This window comes from Chiloscyllium plagiosum, chromosome 19 (assembly GCF_004010195.1).
Source record: "Chiloscyllium plagiosum isolate BGI_BamShark_2017 chromosome 19, ASM401019v2, whole genome shotgun sequence".
Classification (NCBI taxonomy): domain Eukaryota; kingdom Metazoa; phylum Chordata; class Chondrichthyes; order Orectolobiformes; family Hemiscylliidae; genus Chiloscyllium; species Chiloscyllium plagiosum.
The window spans coordinates 27,834,422-27,846,899 of record NC_057728.1 but is presented as its reverse complement, the minus strand read 5'-3'; the positions used below and the strand labels follow the sequence as shown (position 1 = coordinate 27,846,899).

The 12,478-nt window shown below is 41.6% G+C and overlaps 1 protein-coding gene across 1 annotated transcript in view; it reads left to right on the top strand.

The window, feature by feature from the left end:
- LOC122559431 (proline-rich protein 36-like) overlaps nt 1-12,478 on the top strand; it is a 66,311-nt gene that overhangs the window by 51,487 nt on the left and 2,346 nt on the right. Inside the window, exons 6-7 of the mRNA XM_043708879.1 lie at nt 5,160-5,300; nt 9,405-9,516. Coding sequence (XP_043564814.1) covers nt 5,160-5,300; nt 9,405-9,516 — 253 coding nt within the window. The remainder of the gene's footprint in view (nt 1-5,159; nt 5,301-9,404; nt 9,517-12,478) is intronic.

The following is a 12,478-nucleotide window of genomic DNA, read 5'->3' as shown; positions in this document are numbered from 1 at the left end:
ATAACTCATTTCCTGGATCCCCACAGCTTCTCCAAACTCTGCAAGACACCAGTCAGAATTGCAGTGGAATACACCCCTTTCGACTTTAGAGGGGGATACAGCTCCAACAACACCCAAAATCTTACCCCTTCCAAGACAATTGGTACCTCTTCTACCACTTTCGATATTACTTCCTTCCAATATCAATGCATACTGGCAGCAGTGTGTACTCTTCACAAGATGCAATAAAGGAAATCATCAAAGTCCCTCTAATACTACTTCCCAAACTTTGCAATTAAGGAGAGTGTTTACATGGGAACAGCATCACCTAAAAGCTCTCCTGCATGTGACACACCATCCTGACTTGGAATCAAAGACCTTTTGGAATGAAAAGCAAATGTTTAGCCTAGTTAGGAAAGGCAGGAGAGAAACAACAGGAGAATATTCTAATCTGCAGGATGTGACAAGGAGTGTCTGGCAATTATCCTTCTTGAAGCTTCAGCAATTCAGCAGTAATGACAGATGATAAGAGAGGAAAACCATGTCAAAATTTGTTAATGACACAAAGATAGGCAGCATTATAAGCAGTGTAGATGGAAGCATAAAATTGATCACTCATAGAATGTGGTAACACTGGCTGGGCCAACATTTATTGCCTATCTCTACTTGTCCTTGGGAAGATAGTGGTGAGCTGTCCTTTTGAACCACTGCAGTCCACATCCTGTAGATAGATCCACAATGCTGTTAGGGAGGGAATTCCAGGATTTTGACCAATATTAACCAGATGAAGTAAATGGAAAAAGCCATGGCAATATTGCTTCAATACAGGTAAATGTGAAGTCATCCACTTTGGGCCTAAAAGAAGACTAGAGCAGGATATATCCTACATGGTGAAAAGTTAATATGTGTAAGAACTAAGAGACTTGGTGGTGGGCAGGTGGAGGTGGGAGTTGAAGGGTGGGTGAGGGGTGTCCATGTATATATATTCAAAATGTTATGAAAAGGTGCAGAAAATAATCAAAAGATCAAACAGAATGTTGGTCTTCGTAACTAGTAGATAACAGTGTAAGTGGATAGAAGCTTTGCTACAAAGTCTAGTATTGTGACTAGTTCTGGACAAAATAACTAATTGAGGATACATTGGAATGACAGACCGAATGTCAGGGTGAAATTAAAAAAAACTGGGGCTGGATTAGTGGATATTTTGGAGGATAAATATTTAATTAAATTTTTGAGGATATTAAGGGGAATTTAGAGGGTAGAAACTATTTCTGTTCATAGGGAAGAGAGGACAAGAGGATTTAATCTGAAAATTACAGGGAACAATTTGAGGAATCATTTCAGAAAATAAATTAATAAACACTTCCATTTGCAAAGGGTAGTAGAAATTTGGAACTCTTGCACAAATGGGAACTGATGTCAATTGTTAAGTTTAGAAATGTGATTGATAGATATGTTCTTCTCTTGGTGTATTCAGGGATATGGGCAAAATGGCATCCTCCTGTTTCTCTGTTCCAGGGGTGTAACTTATCCTGAATGAGAAATGGGAAATACATGAAGCCAGGCAAAACAGAGGGACAGAAGGACAAGGAGGGCGACCAACCATGCTACTCCCCACATTGTAGATAAATAAATTATTTGCATGAGTATCTCCGAGAAATCTTTCAGCCTTTCCTTTGTTCCCTGAGCCATCCTGGAATGTGCTACTCTGAGTCAGTCAGTGCACAGTACACCTTCACAATAAAAAAAATCCGTCTCCCCAAGAAGCCTGCTGGAAAAACTTTACTAGTCTATACTATAACCTTAGTCTATAACCCCTTCCCGATTTCTCTGTCCTCCCGATTAGAAGATGCTCAAAAATCCCCACCTCCTCTCCCCAGCCCACTTAAAATCTGCCTGGCCACTGATAAAAATAGGCTGTAACATTTCTGCCTGCTTCTATTTGCACCCATTGGAAGTTAGTTTTAGACCAAATAATCCAGATGAGACTTGGATTTGTACAGAAACAATTTCGTATGTTAAAAGAATCATTTAGGGGCCAGGAACCGCATGGTTCATTTCTGCCCCATTTCTAATGACCTTCAGAAGGAAGCAATGAACTGCTGCATTGAACATCTGCTGTTCATCTAGAATAGATACATGCACAGTGCGGTTAGAAATTGCAAATTGTAACTGTTAATTGTTTTATCAAAACACCCTAACAACTATTTACCTTTTTATTTGCCTGTAAAAATGATACTGAGTCTAATAGCATTGAATTATGAGGACTGGTTGTATAGACTAGGCTTATATTCTAAACAAAGATTCATAGGATGATCACATTGAAATGTTATGTCATTTTTGAAATTGATAGAATTGATGGAGGGAAAATATAAATTGATTTAGATTCCACAACTAAAAGCAAAACGTTAAAATTAGAGTTCAGCCTTTCAGGGATGATGTCAGGAAGCGCCTCTTCAATGTTGTGGAATTCTGAAGCTACCATTCCCGATTGAAGACCAGAGCTCCCCAATGCCAGGAACAGTGGCATTGAATGGAAACCCAATCAATTTCCTGAGCATCAAGGAGTATGGTTCCAATAATGTATAGGTAATATGCAATGCTCGTTCCATAACTCTCCATGTAAACTGGTGTAAGCTGGAAACTGCCAGCAATCATGTGTACCTAAGTAGAAAGCAATGCTTGCATTGCTGATTATATTATGACTCCCACAGCACCAAGATGAACAGTGAAGAATAGATATAATGAGAACTTATCACCCTAGGCTCGCAAATAGAAGAGAAAAGTCTGAACGGCAAGATCCATTTCTGGAGAAATCGAGGGAAGAGCTTCACCAATTAACATATCTCACTACAAGACTTTAGAATGGGGCTTTCCTTCTATCAGTATACTTGAAGGAAGGAACAAACGTCCCATCATTTAATCATGCGCAGGTTAATGAGGAAGGAGATGAAGTCAGTCTGAGATCTAAGGTCACTCCAGGAAAGTAACTGCCAGTAACTCATTATCGATACTATATCCACTGGCTATGCCGTTGCTGTATCATTTGCATTTACAGATAATATTCCTGAGATCCAGATACCTGGCTATGAATGATAGGTGTTGGATGTAGATTTGCTCACTGAGTTGGAAGGTTCGGTTTCAGCTGTTTCATCACCATACTAGGTAACATTATCAGTGAGCCTCTGGATGAAGCACTGGTGGTATGCCCCACTTTATATTTATGTATTTAGGTTTCCTTGGGTTGGTGACATCATTTTCTGTGTCATTTCCTGTTCTTTTTCTCAGGGGGTGGTAAATGGGATCCAAGTCAATGTGTTTGTGATCGAGTTCCGGTTGGAATGCCATGCTTCTAGGAATTCTTGCGCGTGTCTCTGTTTGGCTTGTCCTAGAATGGATGTGTTTGGCCAGTCGAAGTGGTGTCCTTCCTCATCTGTACGTAAAGATACTAGTAAGAGTGGGTCGTGTCTTTTTGTGGCTAGTTGAGATTCATGTATCCTGGTGGCTAGTTTTCTGCCTGTTTGTCCAATGTAGTGTTTGTTACAGTTCTTGCAAGATATTTTGTAAATGGCAATTTAAATGTTTTGCTTGTTGTCTGTATAGGGTCCTTCAATTTCATTAGCTGCTGTTTTAGTGTGTTGGTGGGTTTGTGGGCTACCTATGATGCCAAGAGGTCTGAGTCAGTGATGTCACTGAGTCTTCCTGAGTGAGTGTATTACAGCAAGTTCACAAGATATGAACCAAGATGGTTCAAATGAAGCAGGTACCATGGCTGAAGAGATGAAGGTGCCAATTTGCTATTTGGACAATGTCCCAGTTACCCCTGAGAATTATTTAAAAGATATCAAAGAAAATAAATGGGAAAATGGGGAACACTCAATATCGAAATTAACAACAGTTATAATCTCTGAAACTATGGTCGGGAATTTTCTTACACATTCTGCTGCTGTGCAGTAGCCTCTTAAGTGTCACAGAATCCTTCAGCTCCAGTGCTGTTTAATAAAATGGAGGATGTCATTCTGAAAGTCAGACTGTACTGACCCATGAGACTGAAAGGAAATATTTAGACGCTGGTGCAGAGAAGAGCTGGTCTCCAGCATTGCAGATTGACTTTGTTGAAAAGAAGAAGGAAACCTGGCTGCCGCAGTAATAGGTGGGAATTGTGGAGAGAATTAAATACATTTAACTGGCATGGGAAAAGATAAATTCAGGCATTGCCTCAAAGTAAACTTTGGTAGGAGGATAAGGGTACATAGATTCAAATCTACCTGAAGTCAGGAACATCTTATAGAAAGCGTGGCCAACCTTTAGGATGGCACAGTGGTTATCACTGCTGCCTCACAGCGCCAGGGTGCCAGGTTTGATTCCAGCCTCAGGCAGGTGTCGGTGTGGAGTTTGCACATTCTCCTCGTATCTGTGTGGGTTTCCTCCCACAGTCTAAAGATGTGCAGGTCAGGTGAATTGACCATGTTAAATTGCCCATAGTGTTAGGTGCATTAGTCAGAGGGAAATGGGTCTGGCTGGGTTACTCTTTGGAGGTCAGGTTGGGTTGAAGGGTCTGTTTCCGCACTGTAGGAAATCTAATCTAATTTTAGAAAGAATATCAGACAGAACACTTCAGGTGGAAGCATTTAAATCAAGGACCATCGTTGTGATAGAAAGATATGAGTTTTCTGAAAATGTATTTATCTTAATATCATGTAGTCAACTGGCTAAAAATTCACCCTTTTAAGAAAGTTCTTTTTTAAATCAAAGGGTCAATATTTTTGACAAGTATCTAGTCAAGAAAGTAGAAAGCTAAGTGATAGCCCCAACCGTCAGCTCAGCCAAAGGTCTCTGAAAATATCTAGGCTAATATTATAATTGAAAAATTGTTACAAATTTAAAACAAAAGGGAGAAAATTAAGTTTAGAGAATGAAGCCAAGATGTGAAAGTTGCTTAGTTTTCATTTTAGCTATTAAGATTAATTATTTGAATTGCATTTTTATTGCTTTATTAATATAATATCATGTCATATTCTCTGAGCTATTTCCTTAATTGGTTAACACAGTTAGATTGGAGTTCCCTGAAACTTTCACCACTTCAAATGTAAACTGTATAACAAGATGACAGAAAATGAACATGTTAATTGAGATGAATAAAAGATAAGAATCTAAAACTGTTCTCTTTTCTATTGAAGCTGCTATGCCAACAATACGGGCCACGTGGTCACCTTGCCTCCATTCACGGGAATGAATACAACCAGTTTATTCAAAATCTAATTAAGACTAAGGACCAAACACAACCTGAAACCTGGATTGGTCTCAGTGACTGCTATCAGGTAAAGTTACCTTATGTCTTTCAGGGCAGAATTTTTAAGGGTCTGAGCAATGTGGAGATGTTGAGATTTGTGGCAGTATCCGATGAGAAATCTGTGAGGTCCATCTAATGTTGGGAGCATCTCACTCCATCTTTTATGAATTTGACAAGCAGCGTGATGAGTTTCTCACTTGGCAGCAGCAAGTTGTTAGTTCAGAGAGAATACTGCTCATTAAATGCCTTATTAACAGTCCAAATCACCTCATTAAGTTTTCTAACTCACCAAACATGTCTAACCAGCTAGACTTTGAGAAAACTCAGCATGGAAATCAGAGCAAGTATCTAGCAGCTTCAGCTCGCCACTTACCCCAAATGGCCTCCATACAACCAAACATCATTGCAGGGCATGATCCATGGGCACCAGCAGTTTCATTGGCATTGGCACGCAGTTAGCTCTGCCAGACCATACTGGTACCTCTCCAATCCACTGGCAGGTTGCTTAGAAAGTATAGAGGGTGGAAGCAGGGTGCACCAGTAATTAGCATTGAACAGCTGCAGCAGAGACACTATCTGTGTAATGAACTGGACAAAGCTGCATCTCAGACTGCTTGCTTGATCTCTTAGCACTTACAGAATTAGCACCTCTCTGCATGCTTGCAGCATCCCTGCCATGCCATGCCATGACTTTCCTTTCCTGTTAGCACATCGGGCTTCCGGCAGAGCCAAAGGCTATCAGTACTCCCATATTGAGATGCCCTTTAGCCTAGATGCACAGAAAGGCTGCTTGTCTGTAAGAGTGGGGTGAGGTTTGGGTGGGACAACACCTTGATGTATATGACACATGGAGTCATCAATGGAACACATGTGCTAGCTGCCTGCTTGACAAACACACTGCACATTTACCAACCAAATTAACATGTTGAGAAGTAATGTGTACTCGTCTTCATTATAGCCAACTGGTGAGATGGGTGCATTGATGGAAGGGGTATCCTAGCACCATCGGTCAGGGAGATAATTGCACATCATCCAAGGACTTGGCAACCTCAGTGGCCCAGTTAGGATGGGCACATTCAGGGGTAGACCTTGTCTCCCACTAACTAGTAAGGTACCTGGACCCTCAAACGCACTAGGTAACATCGCTGGGATTGCTGGGATTGGGCAGTAACAGCTGTCAGTGGAATTGTATATCATCAGTTAGGGAACTGCAAAGACAGTGGTCTGGCTCTGATCAGCCATGCCTAGGGACTGCTCCTTGAAGTTGGTCAGAAGTCTGAGGTGAATACAAGCCTGGGAATCTATTTGTTGCTTGTTCAGGAATGTAAAATGTGGTCTGTAGGAGCAGCAAAGGGATCATTGCCTAAAGGAATCAAAGTTGAGGCATTCGTGGAGGTGGGGACATGGATGGTGTTGGGGATGGAGGTGATAGTGAGGATATGCTGAAGTGGGACCTGAGGGCCACAGTAGTGAGAGATCTTTGGCTGTGACAGCCATGTTGAACTTCTATATTATTGGCTCCTTCCAGGGACTGACAAGTGACTTGTGTGATCTCCCAGTTGGGCACCCACAAGTACATCAGGACAACGTCTGATGTGATCTGCGCACGGAAAGACTATATCACAACACTGCAGAATTCATCAACAGGGAGGGGCTTTACTCCAATAATGTATTGATAATCTGTGTTCACCATTCCCACTTCCTAGGGAATATGTGCCCACTACCCTGGCAGCTGCCATGACACATAAATCCTGAAGCTGGTGCATTTGAGGGTCCAGGTACCTTACAAGATTAGTTATGGGGAGACAAGAGCTACCTGCTGTGATCTTGGCTCATGATACTATTGTGTAGAACTGTGATGGAGAGGAGCATTTGGCTTCCATTGTCTGGTGTGGGGGCATATTCCAGACAGAGTTTGACGAACCATTGTAGTGTGCTATTTTCTGCTCAACTGGAGCAGTCAAAAAGGTGATATGCTGGGTGCTGAGGAACAGTCTTCTGAGAAGGAGGAATGAGAACACTGGGGAAGAGCAAGTTGTTATTGTCCATGACAGAGTTCAGCTGTAAGCATCACAAGCCAGACAGAGCCCCATTGACACCCACTTTCAGTAGAAGAGAACTGGAGGACAGCAGGTAATCACAGAATGTAAAATATTCATTGTTCATGATGCCAGAATTTGGTTTACATTGTCGGTATCATCGTCAGCATCTATAAGTTTTGTTTGTGTCCTTTTGCTGTCATAGAGTCATAGAGTCATACAGCACAGAAACAGACCCTTTGCTCCAACCAGTCCATGCTGAACATAATCCCAAACTAAACTAGTCCCACCTGCCTGCACCTGGTCCACATTCCTCCTAACCTTTCCTATTCATGTATCTATTCAAATGTCCTTTAAATGTTGCAATTGTACTCACACCCACCACTTTCTCGGGAAGTTATTTCCGACGTGAACCACCCTCTCTGTAAAACCTTTGCCTGTTATGTCCTTTTTAAATCTCTCTCCTTTCACCTTAAAAACTGACCCCCTGGTTCAAATCTCCCATCCTAGGGAAAGACAACTACCTGTAATTCTACCTGTACCTCTCATGATTTTATAAACTTCTGGCAGATCGTCTCTCAACCTTCTATGCTCCAGTGAAGAACGTCCCAGCCTATCCAATCTTTCTTTATAACTCAAACTTCCTATATGCGGCAATATCCTGGTAAAGGACATCTGACTAATGGGAGATGTTCAACAATGTGATGATGAGAGTTCAAAAGAATTTTGCTCCTGTTAAAGTGAAGGGTAAGGCTGATAAGATTAAGAAACAATGGATGAATAAAGGTATTGAGGTTCTAGTCAAGAATAAAATAGAATCTTACTTAAAATATGGATAATTTGGTTCAATTGAACCTCTTAATCTTTATAAACAGTGTAGGGGCATTCTTAAGAGATAAATCAGGAAGGCAAAGAGGGAGTATGAGATAGCATTGGCAGATAAGGTTCAGCATAATCCAGAGAAATTCTATAAATACCTTGACAGCAAGGGGGTAACTAGATAGTGGGTAAGGCCTCTTAAAGATCAAGGAGGTTGTCTTTGTGTTGAATCTCAGGAGATGGGAGAGATATTAAATAAATATTTTGCCTTAGGTTTTACTGAGGGGAAAGAACTGGAGTCTAGAGAATGCAGAGAAATGAACTTTGATGTTTGAAAAACAGTTCACATTACAGAAGAGGAAGTTCAGGAGGTTTAAAGATTATAAAGGTGGATATATCTCCAGGACTTGGTCTAATGTATCCCAGAATGTTGTGGGAACTAAGGCATGAAGTTACAAGACCCCCTTGCTGTCTCTAAACAAAAGCTTATGTGTGGACAGTGACAAGCTGCAGGTTGAAACTGCACAGTGGGTCAGAGTAGTGCTGAATTAGAGGACCCTGTGCTGTACCTGTCCTGGTGTTTTCATTTTAAAAGTGCAAAGGAGGCTTTATTTTCAATTCAAAAGAGTAGAGCAAGCTTTACTTTCAGTTTAAAAGAGTAGCGGCTGTGCAGCAGGGGTATAGCTATGGATGAGAAAAGAGTGGTTGAACAGTGACAAGGGTGAAAGAAAAGGAATGTTTGTATGAGGGAATGACAGTCATATGCCATGGGCAGTGTGACTTTGTGGTTGCTGTGTCATGAGGTTGCTAGTTGTGGGGGGTGGGGAAGGAACGACAACACTTGCTGACATTTGTCCAGGTGCACAATGACATTAGGGGGTACATGGGACATGGGTCTTTTGGACGATAGCTGCTGATTGTTGTGTTGTTCTGGGAATGGTGACTAATAAGATGAAATCAGATGTGATGGATGCCACAGGGGTGGGCTAGGTAAGGCGCAGTTGGTAAGTTACAGCAAAAAACTCACTAGGCCTTATAGCAGAAATTTGTCAAAGAAACTCAACATAACTTGGATTTAGCTAAAAGCAAGTAAGATCAGCAAATAGTCCATAGACTTTTTAAATCAACACCATCATAAAGAACACTTAATAGCTTCACCTCAAATTCTGTTTTTTTTTAACCAAGGCTTTCACCCATTTAAAATAAACTTTTCAAGTTGCAAGCTTCTTTCCTGGTTACATAGAAATTAAAGTAATATGAAATTTCTCGTACAGGAGGGTCTTTTCATGTGGAGTGATGGGTCGCTATCAGATTTCACACAATGGAAGGAAGGCCAGCCTGACAATTTGGAAGAAAATGAGGACTGTGTGCACATCAATTCTAAAGGTATGCTGGTATTTTAGGTTGCATTTCAAATGTACCATCATGCAAATAAATTTCAGATACAATGAGAAACTGACTGTAACACTGAAACAATGGGGCCATGTTTTATTGTGTGATGGCAGACTTATATTCAGAAATAACTCTGTTGGATAGGTTGACTTTATGTCTATTGGGATAGAGGTTACATGTTTCCAATAACTATTTATAAGTCTAAAATAGGGGACTGAAATTATTACCAAGGAGAATTTTCAATGTTACTCAGCAGTTCAAACGCCATGTTGCAGATTCCTCATCCATAATAAGTTAGGATGTAATTACATTTGATTGGAATCCCACCTGGCACAAAGGGAGATGGTTGTGGCTGTTGAGTGTTGGTCATCGCAGTTCCAAGATATCTCTGCAGGTGTTCCTCAGGGTAGAGTCCAACCATTTTACGCCTCTTCATCAATGACCTTACCTCCTTCATAAGGTCAGAAGTGGCATTGTTTGCTGATAATTGGACAATGATCTGCACATTCATGACTCCACAGACGCTGCAGCAGTCCATATCTGTGTAGTGGACAGCGAAGAGGGTTGCCTCAGATTACAACAGGATCTGGACCAGATGGGCCAATGGACTGAGAAATGGCAGATGGAGTTTAATTCAGATAAATGCGAGGTGCTGCTCCTTGAAAGTGGAGTCGCAGGTAGATAGGATAGTGAAGAAGGCACTTGGTATGCTTTCCTTTATTGGTCAGAGTATTGAGTACAGGAGTTGGGAGGTCATGTTGTGCCTGTACAGGATATTGGTTAGCCCTGGGGTTGGGGAGTCCAGGACTAGAGGGCATAGGTTTAGGGTGAAAGGGGAAAGATATGAAAGAGACCTAAGTGGCAACTTTTTCACGCAGAGGGTGGTACATGTATGGAATGAGCTGCCAGAGGATGTGGTGGAGGCTGGTACAATTGCAACATTTAAGAGGCATTTGGATGGGTATATGAATAGGAAGGGTTTGGAGGAATATGGGCCGGGTCCTGGCAGGTGGGACTAGATTGGGTTGGGATATCTGGTTGGCATAGACGGGTTGGACTGAAGGGTCTGTTTCCATCCTGTACATCTCTATGACTCTATGATTCTATCTATATGCAGCACCCTGGACAATATCCAGGCTTGTGCTTACAAGTAACAAGTAACATTTGAGCCATACCAATGCCAGGCAATCACCATTTCCAACAAGAGAGAATCAAATTATCACCTTGGCATTCAATGGCATTACCAACACTGAATTCCCTTCAGTCATCATCCTGGGAGTTACAATTCCTGGAAACTGAACTGGATTATCTATGTAGATACTATAGCTACAAAAGTAGGTCATAAGCTAGGAATCTTGTTGGGAGTCATGTCCTGACTCCCCAGGACCTTTCTACAATCTACAAAGCACAAGTGAGGATCGTGATGGAAGACTCCCCACTTGTCTGGTTGAATGCCGCACTAACACCACTCAAAACGTTTGACACCATCCAAGACAAAACTATTCACTTGAGAGGCACCACATCCACAAAAATCCATTCCCTCCACCCCAGTCGCAGCAATTTGTACCATTTGCAACAATTCACTAAGGCTCCTTAGACAGCAATATCCAACCCCACAAATGGGTGGCACGGTGGCACAGTGGTTAGCACTGCTGCCTCACAGCGCCAGAGACCCGGGTTCAATTCCCGCCTCAGGCGACTGACTGTGTGGAGTTTGCACGTTCTCCCCGTGTCTGCGTGGGTTTCCTCCGGGTGCTCCGGTTTCCTCCCACAGTCCAAAGATGTGCAGGTCAGGTGAATTGGCCATGCTAAACTGCCCGTAGTGTTAGGTAAAGGGGTAAATGTACGGGAATGGGTGGGTTACGCTTCGGCAGGTCAGTGTGGACTTGTTGGGCCGAAGGGCCTGTTTCCACACTGTAAGTAATCTAATCTAATCTACTTCCCCTAGAAGGACAAGGTCAGAAGATACGCCACCGCCTACAAGTTTCATTTCAAGTCACTCAGCATCCAGACTTGAAATAAAGCACTGTTCCTTCAATTTACTGGGTCAAAATCATGGAACACCTCCCTAATGGCATTGCTTAATGGCATTGTGGATTGTATTGGTTCAGGAAGGCAGCTCACCCTAACCTTCTTGAAAGCAACTAGGGACCAGTAATAAATGTTGGCCAGCCAGTGATGCCCACATCCTATGAATGAATGATGAATTAATTAATTTAACAAATCCCTGTAGACTCAACTCGGACTGGTGCTAAGTAATCTTATCTTCATCAATCCCAGGAACACCATGGCAACACTGCAATTCAATCCAGTTGCAGTTTTTAGATGTTTAGAAAGAAAGAAAGCGAGATGGTAGACCGCTGAGGCATCTACTGTTTTAGATAATTCCAGATTTTCCATGCTAACTCACATATTTTGCAGCTAAAACCAGCGCAACCCAAATGAAATATTAGATCATGGAGTTCATATACAAATATTGGAGCGGGGTCAGGGCATTCACCCTTAAAGCTTGTTTTGGCATTCAGTAAGGACATGGCTAATTTGATTGTGGCCTCAATTTGACTTTCTTTCCTATCCCCAATATCCTTTGACTCCTTTGTTATTCAAGGATTAAAAATGGTGCTTTTCTCCAGTGTTACTTTCTTACAACTTGCAGCAGCAGCTAATGCCAGACTAAACATCACAGCTGCCTGCTCATTACCTGTATCCTGTTCATAGCTGTCTGGTTGGAACAGACATTCTAGTTTTCTTTTATTAATTTCATTTTTCTACTTTTCCAAAATGATGCTCTTTTTAGGGATCAGGAGGCTCACGAAGGGACAAACCTGTAGTAATTTGTATTATGTTATGTGACTGGTTCAAAACTATTTATGAAACTCAATGAATATTGAATAATCTGATATCTCCTCTGCATGGAGTTATTAGCAGCTTGAATGTTTATAAGTTTTTAAAAATT